Here is a 14,808-nt window from a genome sequence, read left to right as displayed (position 1 = left end):
AGTGATTTAGGAAAAAAGCCACCGAAGGATAGTCAATTTCTCCCTTCATTGAATTGATACACTCTCAACCAATCATTACACTAAAATAACTCTTATTCCTATAACGATTAGTCATCATTTATTTAGTCAAGAAATCATTAACTTGCTTAATAATTTCCTGTAAGTGTGACCCTTCATTTTAGATCCAAGAGTTCTACCCTAATAAGCCAATCGAAGGGAAAAATTGATTGTGGCAAAAACTAAAGTTATCCTATCTATTTATGGAGTTCACCTTGATATTGACCAACTACACAAACCATCCGAAGGGGGACGCTCTCAGGGTGCCTCGAGGCCATGTAAGAAGGTCTCATGGTGCAAACCAATGAAAGAGACTGTAGGATATGTTGACACACATCCCTCTCCCACTTCGCCTTGATATTGACCTATGCAAACACTATCCAAAGAGGGACGCTCTCAGGGCGCCTCAAGACCAAGCAGAGCCTCACGATGTGAATATTAAGGGAGAAACGTGAGTGAAAAATGACATATCATATACATCTTTTCCTCCTACTGAGTATTTTAACAACCTATGGTTTAATTTACTTAGGAAAAATATGATTAATTATTTTTACTAAGTGATTGTTTAAGTTTGCCTAAAAGTAACGTTTACTTTGAAAACTTAAACAATTTTGATTAATATTCGTTAAACATTTTAACAAATGTTAATCAATAATTGCATGCTTGTAGTAGATCTATCTAATTCACCTTTTCAAGTAGGTTCCTAAGTAGGGATGTTCCGTTTCCGTCGGCTTAAGTACCCTAGCCTAGCCAGAACCCGCCTTAGATAAAAGGTCCCTTATAGATATATTTGCTACAAATTTAATATTTTATTGAAATCAATTTAATCCTATTAAACCGATTAAAAAAGATTAATCTAATTTCTAATCTCATTAGAAATTTGTGAACTTAGGTCTATCTCAATCATATTTTAAAACTATTGTAAAAAATGATTTCACCTAAGCTTGCATGCAACTCTTAGTTATTGATTTTAATTTCTAATTTCATTTATTTATAACTTTTATAAAGTAGATGGAACAAATTAAAACCAATATCATATTGATTGACATACTTTATAAAATTATAATTCTTATAAGATTACCTAAAGTAATTTCATGCATCATGCAATGTTCATTTCATTACTACACAAACACACATATATATAACACTTATATATAACAAAGTAATGAAAATAAATAACATACAACACATGCATACTTTCAAACTATATATTATAACGATTATAATATAAATGATGCATGACTATGTTATTTAAGCATGCAAGCATATAGTATAATATTTATATTATATGATGCCTGACTATGTTATAAAATTAAATCATGCATATATATATATTATAACACTTATAATATAAATGATGCATGAAAATAAATACATAACCTATGGTGGGTTTTACAATTATATGACATACATTGTGACATATAAGAAAAAACATACATCACATGTATATTTAATCTAACAATTGATGGACCAGGATAGGACCTCTAAAAAAGAAAACAAAAGGCTAACTATTACAAAAAAATGAGTCAACCGGTTCGGAATAGGTGAACTAGGTCTTGGACCGCTCGAACCGAACCGCCCTTCAAAGAACCACCTTGCAGCTGATCGTGTAGCAAACGCACTATGTGTCGAGCAACTATGCGATGAGCATGGTAAACTACGCGATTGCGTAGCTGATGACTATGCGATGAGTATGAAATTCTACGTGATCGTGTAGCACGAAGCCATGCGTTGAGCATCTATGCGATCGTGTATGAAAGACTGCGCGATCACGTAGCTAATGACTATGCGATGAGCATGAAAGTCTACACGATCGTGTAGCACGCAACCATGCATTGATCAACTAAAGAATCGCACGATCGTTCACCAAGCTACTATGCAATCATGTAGCAAACTCTACACGATCGCATAACATGAACTACCCGATCGTTTAGTTATAGCTACACGATCTGGAACCTTTGTTTCATCTTTTCCATCGAAACAATGCTCTGTAACCCTTCTCTGAAGCCTTCGGAACATCACGAGCGACTCAAAACTTATAAATTACAGACTTGATTGTAATATTAATGCCTAAAAACGCAGGGGCCTTTATAAACTAACTTTGTAAATAAAAGAAAGCCTTAAATAGAGAGTTATATCCCGAAACATCTATAAAAAAAAAATCCACAACCATTCATCGCATGAAATAGAATGCAGAATATAAAACCCATAAATACTATAAATTGATTTAATAAAATGAATGAGATTTGGAATAAAAAACCTCCAACCTTGCTCTGATACCAATTGAAGGAAATTTAAAAAAAAAAAATCCTTTGAGCGGAAGCAAAGATTGTCCCAAATTCCATTTTTATTGAATATAAAGTTTTACAGTAAAACAACAACAAAATATGCATTTACTTAAAATTACAGCATGCTTTAAAACAAATACAAAGGGTTTCAGAAACCCTTACCTTTGAAGAACTCTTTCTTCAAGTAATCCCTTGTACAAGCCATGAACGGAACTCCTACTCTACACTGATCTCTTTCTTCAAGAACAGACACTACCCTTGAGAACCCTCCGTATTCTCATGGGATGAAGGATTGAAGCAAGAGTTGTAGACTTTGCTTGAATCCTTGAAAGAGGGAAAGATATGGAGAGGAGGAGAGGGATGAGAAGAACTTTTCTTCTCTGTGTTTTTTTCTTAGAGAGAACACTTCTTCTCTTCAGTGAATTGAGAAAGAATATCATCTTTATCAACCAACTTGAATCCCACGTAATATCATTGAGAGAATAAAGGGAGAGAGTTATAACTCCTTCCCTTTTATTAATTTCAATTAAATTAGGAAAATAGATATTATATATATATATATATATATATATATATATATATATATATATATATATATATATATATTATATTTTACTAACAACTTTATTATATATATACACTATATGTTATATTAAATATAACATATAGCCTATAGTTTTATATTGCATCAAATACAAGATAAACTATATATTTTATTCTCTCTCAACTATACATGACATTTAATATAAATCATATTTATATTAAATCCACTTATATGAATCTCATTCATATAAATGATATTTAGATCATATCCAAATATTTTATTTCTCTCAATATAAATCATAAATTACATAAATCTCATTCATATAATTGGTATTTGAATGTATTACCTTAAATTATAATGTATCAAATACATTATATTAATTATATCACATATATAATCAATTTAATTAATCATATCATATATAATTAATTTGAACACTTCAAATCAATTCTCGATTAAATCCCTCTCCCTGTTAAGCTACAGAGGGGATCTTATGGACCTGCAGATTGAAGCTCCAACAATACTCGAATAATAAATCAAACTCTTTAATTAAATTACCCAACATCTGTTAACTGTCAGTCACTCCACTAGAGACCGGCAGCTGCACTATTCGCACTACATATAAATTTCTATGTCCATTGGATATAACCAATCAACAGCGCGATGTCCTTTCACAAATTACTCGTAAGTACAGCTGGGCCAAAATACCGTTTTGCCTCTATAATTACATCTAACTCTTTAAGTACCAATGATATAATTAAATTATTTCAATTATATATGATATAATGGTCATAATTTATTTGATACATTATAGCTTAATGAGAGGAAAAAAAATATTTGGATGAGATTCAAATATATTTTCTATGAATTAGATTCATAGTTATTAAATTTAATATAAATATGATTTATATTAAATTCCATATAATAGAGAGAAGAAACAATCGTTTATATTGTATGTGATACAATATTAAAACTATAGGTTATATGTTATATTTGATATAACATATAATTTAATATAAATATAATATGATAAGTTAGTTATCATATTTATTTATATTATATTATTATTTGAATAATAAGGAAGAGAGTTAACTCACTTCCTCATCTTCTCCACCAACTTTAGTGGAGGTGGTTATCTATTATGGCAAGAGGAATAAAAGAAAAATTGGGTTTTCTTTTTCCTCTACGATTTTAATAACGGGTTGAACGATTGAGAGAAAGTTTTACAGAAGAGTTTTGTGTCTTTTACTTCTGCGAAGAAAGTTTTCAATCTTCTTCTTCCTCCACCTTAAGCTTTTTCCTCCTAACCAAAATAATCAGAGCCCACCACTCCTGGGTTCTCACCCTGAGAATATCAAGGTAACTATAACATCCTGAGTTTTTATTATTTATGTAATTTCAGTAATTTTTATTAATTGAGGGCATTTTTGAAAATTTTGGACTTAAGTGTAATTGCGGGAATTTAACTATTGACGTTGAAATTATTCAATTTGAAAATTAATGGATTGACGTTGAAATTATTCAATTTGAAAATTAATGGATTAACGTTGAAATTATTCAATTTGAAAATTAATGGCAGTAATTAATTTCATTTTGGAAAGGGGTTTTATCACACAAATTTAGTTTTGAATTAATGTTAAGAATTAATTTCATTTTGGAAGGGGCTTACGTCACACAAATTTAATTTGAAATTAATGTCAAGAATTAATTTCATTGTAGAAGGGGGTGAGTTAAATTCTTTGTGAATTAAAAATTTTACGGGGGAAAAGGATTAAAAGTTAGAAACAGAGTCTGATTAAATGAAGAATTTGGAGATTGGAATCTTAAGGGTGATTGTTGCTCAGGCTTCGTTGGGGAATTTAATTCAAAGATTGATTATTGAAGACTGCCGCATGATTCAATATCTGAATCTAGTATCGAGGTAAGTAATCACTACTGGAACTGCCCTAGTGCCAAGCATGATAATTAGGATTTATTGAGGATATATTGATAGTTAAATGTTTATGTATGCCTTGCTGACACGAGGGTTTAAAAGACTAGTTGCGCATAGAGATGTTTGAATACTAGTATGATTTGAGTATATTATTGTTATTAGAGATCCTGCTGAATCTGAGGATGATGAGATGCATACGTATGTTATAGAGCTATGATGAAGAAATTTATATATGTGTTATAGAACCATGATGATGAGATGCATACGTATGTTATAGAGTTATGATGAAGAAATTTATATGTATGTTATAGAACCATGATGATGAGATGTATATGTATGTTATGAGACTAGGATGACAAGAGGTATATGTACGTTGTAGAATCATGATGATGAGATCTATATGTATGTTATAGAACCATGTTGTGATACTTGTGATGTTGAGATTGTGATAGTGTCCTCACTGATTAGTTTGATGCTCACCAGACATTGTATCCCTTTGGGATTGACCAGATATTGTGTTTCCTTCGGGATTCACCAGATTGTGTTTCCTTTGGGATTCACCAGATATTGTGTTTCCTTCGGGATTAACCAGATTGTATTTCCTTTGGGATTCACAATATTATATCTCTTTTGGGATTCACCATATTGTGTTTTCTTCAGGATTCACCAAAGGTTGTGTTTCCTTCGGGATTCACCAAGGGTTGTGTTTCCCTCGGGATTCACCAGGGGATGTGTTTTCTTTGGGATTCACCAGAGGTGATGGGCATACTTAACTACCGTAGGATAGAAATCAGTGTTTCATGTATGTATGTGTCCTATGAGGACTAGAGCAGTTTATATGTTCCACAAGAGGTAGGCATTTAGAGGACATAGATGTCTAGCCTAACCCCAGTAGTGGGGTTACTTACTGAGTATTTTATATTCATTCTTTCTCATGTTGTTGTTTTAGGTAAAGGTAGAGATGAACCGGTGATTAACAAGCGAAATTCGTGATCGAGCCAGTGGGACCAGTTTTATGCTTCCGCTCATGAGATTTTAATTTCTTTTCATATTTTGCTTGACTTTCAGTTTTAATGTTTGAAACTTAATATTAATTGTTTTCAGAATTATTTATTAACATTTATGATTTATGAGTACCCTATTATTTTTTTTAATATTTGAATTTAATGAAGGGCTTTTGAACTTACCTTATTTATTTGGCATTTATTTCACCATAAAAAGTTATCGTTTTAAGTTCCATGCATGCATAAAAGTTGTCATTTTAAGTTCCATACATGCATGTATTTAGTAATGACCTAGCTTGACTCCTAGGGGGTCGGGTCATTACAGTTGGTATCAGAGCTCATATTTTGGGTTTTGTAGACTGACTTACTATGTAAGTCCAGATTGTCCCTATGGCCCATGAACGGATTCCTCGTCATCGCTAGGTACCTCTTATCAATTAAAAGTTTTATAGTAGTTGTGCATTAAAATATTTGTTTAGCTTAAATGCACTAGTTATATTCTAATGCTAGGTCAATGACTCGTTAGAAATTATTATAAGCAGATTATTCAGGTACGATGCTACAAAAGGAGGGAAAAAAATAAAATTATGAGGTCACTTGGCACTAGTTTATCTCATGGAAATTTTGTTAGAAACAAACAAATATATACCTTAGTTCAAAGATCTTAAAAGTTTATGAAACTATGTAAAGTTATGACAATTCAGGAACAAAGGTATTTAAATGTTAAAGCCAAGGATTAAAATTGTCTAGATAAGAATACATTAAGGATTAGTGTTATGTTTTTTTGTTGAGTAGTGCAATTGGTGTTAGTACAAATAAATTTCTTCACAGGCCACATACTCAAGTATAAGGTTAAAAGTTGTTTTATAGATAAGAAGGAGAAAAAGAAGAGACTATGGATTTATTAAAAGTTTTGAGATATTAAAACCAAACATTTTGAGAGAAATTTTGGAAATAATTAATAAGTGATAATTACTTTGGTAATACTACGACTTGATGGACTAGGTAAAGTATGTGTAGTGATATGAAGGATTCTTTTGGAATATCTAGCTAAGTTGATGTCATTAAAGGAAGCCAAAATAGTTGGATATGAGTTTAGACTTAAAAGCAAAGTGTTATTTGTTTGGGTTGAAGGATTATTTTAGAGTACCTAGATTAATTAAATCCATAGCCTTATTGTGATGAGGAGATCAAAGTTGGACAAATTTGAACAAATGAAAGTCTTTTGGAGTTTAAAAGCATGAAAATTGGCAAAGGAGAATTCTGCAAGATGAAATTCTTAGTGAGAGAGATAATACTTATGGAGGAGTTAAGTAAATATACTTTAGTAAAGAGATTATGTTCTACTTTAAAAAAAAAAGTATCCAAGAAAGTTTACTCTTTTGGAAATAGAAAGGAATTTAATATGTTCAAAACTCCTAGTTATGTATGGTTTGGAGACATGACATGAGGGGTTACGAAGAATTTGTTTTGATGTAAAAGAAAAATATCTCATTATCATGTGGAACTTTAGGAGAGTATGAGTTGGATGGAAAGATAGCTTACATAGGTTATTGGTATGGAACTTTTTTTTTAACACAAGAATCTGTTACCAAAATAAAAGTTTGAGAAGGGATAAGCTAAAATAGAGTTACTAGTAACAGTAGATGTTCAAGAACTATTGACATGGTATGTTGAGGTTTCATTAGTTAAAAGGTAAACCATTAGGGCATTAGTAAGATTTAAGGGATTCTGACGTAGTGTGCAAGTTCGAAACATGAACTAGCAAGACCATCCATTTGATTGAAAAAGGAAATTAATCCAGCTCGAGGCAGACAAAAGTGGTAAATGCATCAAAGTAAGTAAGTTGGATCTTCTAATATCACCATTGGCATAAGGAATAGATTGGTAATAAAGTTGAGTTGATAACAAGAAGTTGCTATATGTGGGTTTGGAGCAGTACAGGATAGTATGTTTTCCCTTGCATGGGCAATGAGTTAACTAGCTCTAGGGAGTATGAGTAATTCAAGCTATGACTTATGAATCAAGAAGGTTTTATCGTAAAAACTAACTTCAGGGATCAATTACGGTTATTACAAGGTTATGGAAATGTGTTATCAATTGACTGCTACTTTAGCATCCAAGAACTTCAAAACCTCATTTTCAGAGGGCATTTTAGACTCATCTGCAGCAGGGTCTAAGTAATGATATGTGATTGTTTTAAGGCTAAAGGATAATATGAGGATTGGCTCAAGCAAGTTTTATAGCCCATGATAGTATAGAGCCTCATGATGAGTTTCTCATGAATGTGAGATCTAATTAGACAGATTTATTCTCAGACATATAGACCCTAAGAGAGACATCACAGTCGACACTTCTACAGTAGAAGCAGTATTCAGTTGAGCAGATTTATTCTGGTACGTATCTTCAGATGACGCATTATATAGCATGACCAGTTTCTCCACTACACATATGAAGTTTTCCTTGTGACAGAATGGTGAGCTCAGATATATGTTTTTAGTGGATAAGACTTTCTTAAGCTCATGACAGTTTTCATAGTTCTCAGCTTGAACGTGTTAAAGTATTGTTGGTTTTTGGCATCTTAAGTTTCATAGTTATATATGGAAAGGGATTGACACACCTCTTTTGATACTAGTTTCAGTTATGTCAAACGACGACCCATAATTTACATCCATTTTTTTTGAAAAAGTCTCCCAGAAGGTGTTGGATACTCAGTCAAAATTTATTACAGCTTTCCACCCACAGATTGATGGTCAAATAAAGTGTTTGAACTAAAAACTGGAGAATATGTTATGTGCTTGTGGGTGGAGTTTTCAAGGAGTTGGGACTCTCATTTGCATCTCATGAAGTTTGCTTATATTAATAGTCACCATACTAGTATTAGCATGTCGCCATTGGAGGCCTTATATGAGAAGAGTTGCAGGTCTCCTGCTTGTTGGGATGAAATAGGAGAGAGAAAGTTGCTAGGACCTGAGCTAGTACAGACCACGAATGAGGCAATACAGAAGATCAGGGCTCGTATACAAACAGCTCAAAGCAGACAGAAAAGCTATGCCGATGTGAGACGTTAGGACCTAGAATTTGAGACTGGTGATAAAGTGTTCTTAAAGGTGGCACCTATGAAAGGTATTATGAGGTTTGGTAGGAAAGGGAAGCTGAGTCCGAGATTTATTGGGCCTTTCGAGGTCTTGGAGTGAATTGGCCCCGTAGCTTACCTTTTAGCATTGCCCCTAGCACTGTCTTTAGTTCATAATATCTTCCATGTTTCAATGTTGAGGAAGTATGTGACAGATTTATCCCATGTAGTTGACTTCGAGCCCTTGCAGTTGAACGAAAACTTGAGCTACGAGGAGAAACCTGTAGAGATCCTCGCCAGAGAAGTAAAGACATTACGCCTCCGGGAAATTGCATTTATGAAAGTCCTGTGGTAGAACCACAATTCAAGGAAACTACCTGGGAGTGAGAAGATGAGATGAAGGCCTAATACTCGGAGCTTTTTCAGGAATGAACTTTCGAGGACGAAAGTTCTTTAAGGAGGGAAGAATGTAACACCTTGAATTTTTATTATTTATGCAATTTTAGTAATTTTTATCAATTAAAGGCATTTTTGGAATTTTTGGACTTAAGTGTAATTGTGAGATTTAACTATTAGCGTTGAAATTATTCAATTTGGAAATTAATGGATTGACGTTTAAATTATTCAAATTTGAAATTAATGGATTGACGTTGAAATTATTCAATTTGGAAATTAATGATAGGAATTAATTTAGTTTTAGAAGGGGGTTATATCACACAAACCTAATTTGAAATTAATGTCAAGAATTAATTTCATTGTAGAAGAGGGTGAGTTAAATTCTTTATGAATTGAAAATTTTACGGGAGAAAAGGATTAAAAGTGGAAGCAGAGTCTAATTGATGGAAGAATTTGGAGATTGGAATCTTGAGGGTGGTTGTTGCTCAGGCTTCATTGGGGAATTGGACTCAAAGATTGATTATTGAAGACTGTCGCTTGGATCGATATCTGAATCTAGTATCGAGGTAAGTAATCTTACTACTGAAACTGCCCTAGTGCCAAGCAATGATAATTATGATTTATTGAGTATATATTGATAGTTTGATGTTTATGTATGCCTTGCTGACATGAGGTTTAAAAGACTAGTTGCGCATAGAGATGTTTGAATACTAGTATGATTTGAGTATATTATTGTTATTGGAGATTCTGCTAAATCTGAGGATGATGAGACGCATACGTATGTTATAGAGCTATGATGAAGAAATTCATATGTGTGTTATAGAACCATGATGATGAGATGCATACGTATGTTATATAGCTATGATGAAGAAATTTATATGTATGTTATAGAACCATGATGATGAGATGTATATGTATGTTATGAAACTAGGATGACAAGAGGTATATGTATGTTGTAGAATCATGATGATGAGATCTATATGTATGTTATAGAATCATGTTGTGATACTTGTGATGTTGAGATTGTGAGAGTGTCCTTACTGATTAGTTTGATGCTCACCAGATATTGTGTTCCATTTAGGATTGACCAGATATTATGTTTCCTTTGGGATTCACCAGATTGTGTTTCCTTCGGGATTCACCAGATATTGTGTTTCCTTCAGGATTAACCAGATTGTATTTCCTTCGGGATTCACCATATTGTGTTTCCTTTAGGATTCACCAGGGGTTGTGTTTCCTTCGGGATTCACCAGGAGTTGTGTTTCCTTTGGGATTCACCAGAGGTAGTTTGCATACTTAACTACCGTAGGATAGAAATCAGTTTTTCATGTATGTATGTGTCCCATGAGGACTAGAGCAGTTTATATGTTCCACTAGAGGTAGGCATCTAGAGGATATAGATGCCTAGCCTGACCACAGTAGTGAGGTTACTTACTGAGTATTTTATACTCACCGTTTCTCATGCTTATGTTTCAGGTAAGGGTAGAACACGCCAGTGAATGACAAGAGGAATCCATGAACGAGCCACTGGGGACCATTTTTAATGCTTCCGTTCATGTTTTAAGAGTTATTTTATGTTTTTAACTTTCGGTCTTGACATTTGGAACTTATCATTTGAGATTTGTTTCCATTTATGACCTATGAGTACCCTATCATTTGATTTCAATATTTGAATTTGATGAAGATCTTTTAAGTTACCTTATTTATTTAGCATTTATTTCATTATAAAAATGATATCGTTTTAATTTCCATGCATGCATGTGTTTAGTAACGGCCTAACTTGAGTCCTAGGGGGTTGGGTCGTTACAGTAACATTGTGGTACTATCTGGGTTTTTTTCGAGATCTATCTTGAAAAAAGTCTTCAAGGTGTATGTGACTATTGAAGGAAAATTCACGAAGAAAAGGTTCTTCAAAGGTAATTTTTCCTGAACGCTTTTCTTGGAATAGCATGCTGTAATTTAGTTTAAATGCATATCTATTTGTATGTTTATTGTAAACTTTGTATTTGATAACTAATGGAATTTGGTCGATCCGCTTCCGCTCAAGGCTCTCCTCATATGAGTTTCTTCGGTTCCTCCGTCAACAATCTCTATTAATCTCCTATCACTCTCTTGCATACTCGATTAACAGTTTAACATGCTAAATCCAACTCAACACCTTCTCTCTCGAGACAGACATTAAGTAAAGAACATTCAATTAGTAATCAGTTAATCAAAAGCATTAAGAACAAACATGCTAAAATAATTATGCATAAATTCAATCCAAGAAGCAAATAATTCAGTTTTCACAATCCATAAAACGAAATCAACACCCTAGAAACACATATGAGCCACTCATGGTTACAACACAAACATAGACCATTTATGAGATTTCCAAACACAAAGGACATAAAATAAGATAGGGAAGAAATTGCAAGCCATGTTCTTGACTTTTGTCCTTGAACCCGGAATCGCAATCCAACGATCTTTTTAAATCTTCAATCCTTTGAAGCTTCGAGATGTCGCCTTTGTCCATAATTACACTCCCCAGGAAAGCTTCACCGAATATTGCTTTACGCTCTCAAAATAGCCCTAAAAGTGCCTCCCTTGGCCTTCTAGAATCAAATCGGCCAAAAAATGCTTATATAGATAGCAGTCGCAGTGTTGCAACGCTCCAATGTAGCGTTACAACATTGACGATAATTTCAGCATTACTAATCGTAGTGTCACAACGCTGCTTGCAGTGTTGTGATGTTGCCTTGTTTCCATGAGCTCTCTGCCTTGCAACATCACAAGGGAGTGTTGCAACGCTTGTTCAACACTGCCCTGCCTCCGATTTCTGAATTTTCTTTCCTTTTTCTCCATTGATCAATGCCCTAGGTAAAAACTTTGACCTTCTTGGGGGTATTTTGGTCATTAATCTTCCAAAATTTCTTGTTCTCATCCAATTTCTCGATTTCCTACAATCAAATAATTAAAGCATCAAAGGTCTCAAATTAAGCATAAAATTAACTAAATTCTAAGCTCAAAAAACACACTTTTTAGATGCGTTTCACCACATCCCAACATTATGAACAAGACCATAATGAAATAGACAAGCATGCAAGTGACTCATAACCTCATTATTCAGAATAAGCATATTAGATCCATTAGTAGAAACTTTCAAGCACATCCCAACATTAAAATATTTTCAGGCCAAATCTCATCATCTCCCATGTGTGTGTGTGCAAGTCACATTTAATTCAATACACAAGAACTAAAGTTAGATTCAAGAGAGCTTCTCCAGTTTTTCCCCTACTTTGGCTCATGCACCAATCATCAAGCATCCACACATTAAAAAAAGTAATATGTCTACTAAGGTGCCTTGTTTGTATATATATATATATTAACAACAAAAAGGGCCCTAAACTTGCATCATTTTACCTAGGGGCACTAGTTTTCACACAACCACTGGAGGGAACCATACCTAGTCAATTCCTAGGTGTCTTAACTAATCACAACAATGGCAGCTACTTTTACCCCCATCTATGCATACACATTACAAGTTTAAAATAATAAAAAGATATTTCTTTTAAGCACATGAGTATATACTCTATTTTTTTTTTCAAAGGCAATAATAATATTCTTTTGTTTTCCTCTTAGTCTAACATTACAAACCATCATGAACATCAACCCTCTAACTAGTGGGATCTTTCGAGATGATAACCAAATACACTCAACCCAATCCTACTTTTAGTTAAAGTTACTAAATTAAAGTGACTACGTGCTCATGCTATGGGAGACTCAAAGAGGGACTTAAAGATAATTTAATTGAGGAGTATGTCATTCTATTTCCACAACAGATCATCTAACATGTAAATTTAGAATAACTCATAGGAAATCATAATCACTACATCCTCAGTAAATTTCACAATTGAAGCACAAGATCATCTTTTCAATTAAAAAATTTTGAAAAATTTTCCTCAAAATTCAGCCACTCAAAACAATTGGTCAATTAACATGCATAAGATTTTTTTTATATATATAAATAACATGCATAGCAAGATAAAAATAACTAGACAAGCAAAAGTATGCAATACATCCCCACCCCAAACTTCGAAACATGCATTGTCCTCAATGCAATAATAAAACACAGGGAGTGAGCAAAACTGGTCTGATTAGTGAAGTAATCTACTTGTGTCAGACTTGAAAACCATGCTTTAATTTTAGAGCTCCTATAAAACCTGGACCAGGAAAAGATAAAAGATCAAACCATGAGTGCTAAACTAAAAAATAAAAATAATAAAATAAACTAAAACAGCTAACATAAAATAAAAGCTTGGGTTGCCTCCAAAGAAACGCTGAGTTTAACGTCCAAACCAGACGACATGGGAGATTTTTCATCAAGGTACATAAAAATTCTCCCATTTTCAAGCCCCTTCTTGCTTGAATCAATATAACCTATAAAGTCTTGTAGGTTTTCCCTTTTTTCTAGGGTACCTGAAAGCATTTTTTTTTTGGTATTTTTAATTTTTGAAAAATAAAAAGTTTGAAAATTAAAAGCAGACTCAAACTGAAAAGGCTCATAAGAATATGGAAGAGAAAGTTCAATGGTAAGAGGACACTCGAGTGATGGATTATAAGGCTCTTCAACCTCAACCTTAATCACTTGAACTTCCTTATCTAAATTGGGCAAAACTTCTCTTTCAATCTCACAAATCGACTCTTGATATGATTCTAATGTTTCCAACTCATCCCCATCATCAGAATCTACAATAACTAGCCTCCTTACCTCAGTGGCATTGGAAATATGCTTCCGTACAAGGCTTTAATGCATCAACCATCAGATTAAGTTGATCTTTTAAACGTTTCAGGGTTGCCTCATTCTCCACCAATTGGGCTTCTATCCTATCTAACCTCCTCCTCTCTTCTATACAAGACCTCCTAAATTGGAACTCTAAGGTAAACTCTTTTAACAGGTTCTCTAAAGAAGGTTTCTCCTCCACTGGGGGTGGATAAACATAAAAACTCCTTTGGTCATGGGACGGGTAACTGATGGGATATGGAGATGGATTGAAAGACATTGGTGGTGGTGGTGGTGTTAGACCTAGATTAGGTTGGTAAAACCCATAAGGCCACCATAAATTATGATGAGACACGATAAAACAAACACCACAAGTAATCACACAAGAGAAAAATAAAAATAAAAAAATAAAAAATAATCTACACCCTAAATTAAAATCAATCAAATCTCTTAAATATTAAAAGAATTCAAAACACAATTCCCTGGCAACGGCGCCAAAAACTTGATGGTAACGCAAGCGCATGTGTCAAATTATAATATAGTAAAACGGTCAAGAGACTGAGTATCGTCCTCTGAGGAATTGGTTTGACTCTTTTAGCTATTCGGAGATTCTTCTAATTTTATTTAGGGGACTGGACTGTGATGAGAACCTAACTAATCTAATCCTAAAAAGCAAGAAAAGATAAAACTGGGATGAAGCTAGACAAAGACATGTTATAGGGTATGATTTCGTTAAACGGATTAGCCA

At 33.4% G+C, this 14,808-nt stretch overlaps 1 protein-coding gene across 1 annotated transcript; it reads left to right on the top strand.

The window, feature by feature from the left end:
- Nucleotides 1-8,711: 8,711 nt before the first annotated feature.
- On the top strand, nt 8,712-9,257 carry LOC150037080 (uncharacterized). The gene is made up of 2 exons (XM_090311870.1): nt 8,712-8,892; nt 9,118-9,257. The coding sequence occupies exons 1-2, from the start codon at nt 8,712-8,714 to the stop codon at nt 9,255-9,257; spliced, it is 321 nt and encodes a 106-aa protein (XP_090167996.1).
- The last annotated feature ends 5,551 nt before the right edge of the window (nt 9,258-14,808 follow it).

This window comes from Benincasa hispida, chromosome 3 (assembly GCF_027475165.1).
Source record: "Benincasa hispida cultivar pf3 chromosome 3, pf3_genome.v1.1, whole genome shotgun sequence".
In the NCBI taxonomy this organism is placed as follows: domain Eukaryota; kingdom Viridiplantae; phylum Streptophyta; class Magnoliopsida; order Cucurbitales; family Cucurbitaceae; genus Benincasa; species Benincasa hispida.
The sequence above is the reverse complement of the archived record's forward strand: the minus strand, read 5'-3'. Positions and strand labels throughout refer to the sequence as shown.

Excerpts from the sequence above, each read along its gene's own strand:
- LOC150037080 (XM_090311870.1), top strand. The coding sequence starts at position 8,712 with ATGTCGCCATTGGAGGCCTTATATGAGAAGAGTTGCAGGTCTCCTGCT. Across the intron at positions 8,893-9,117 it reads AAGCTATGCCGATGTGAGAC|ATTTATCCCATGTAGTTGAC; the intron begins GTTAGGACCTAG and ends AGTATGTGACAG.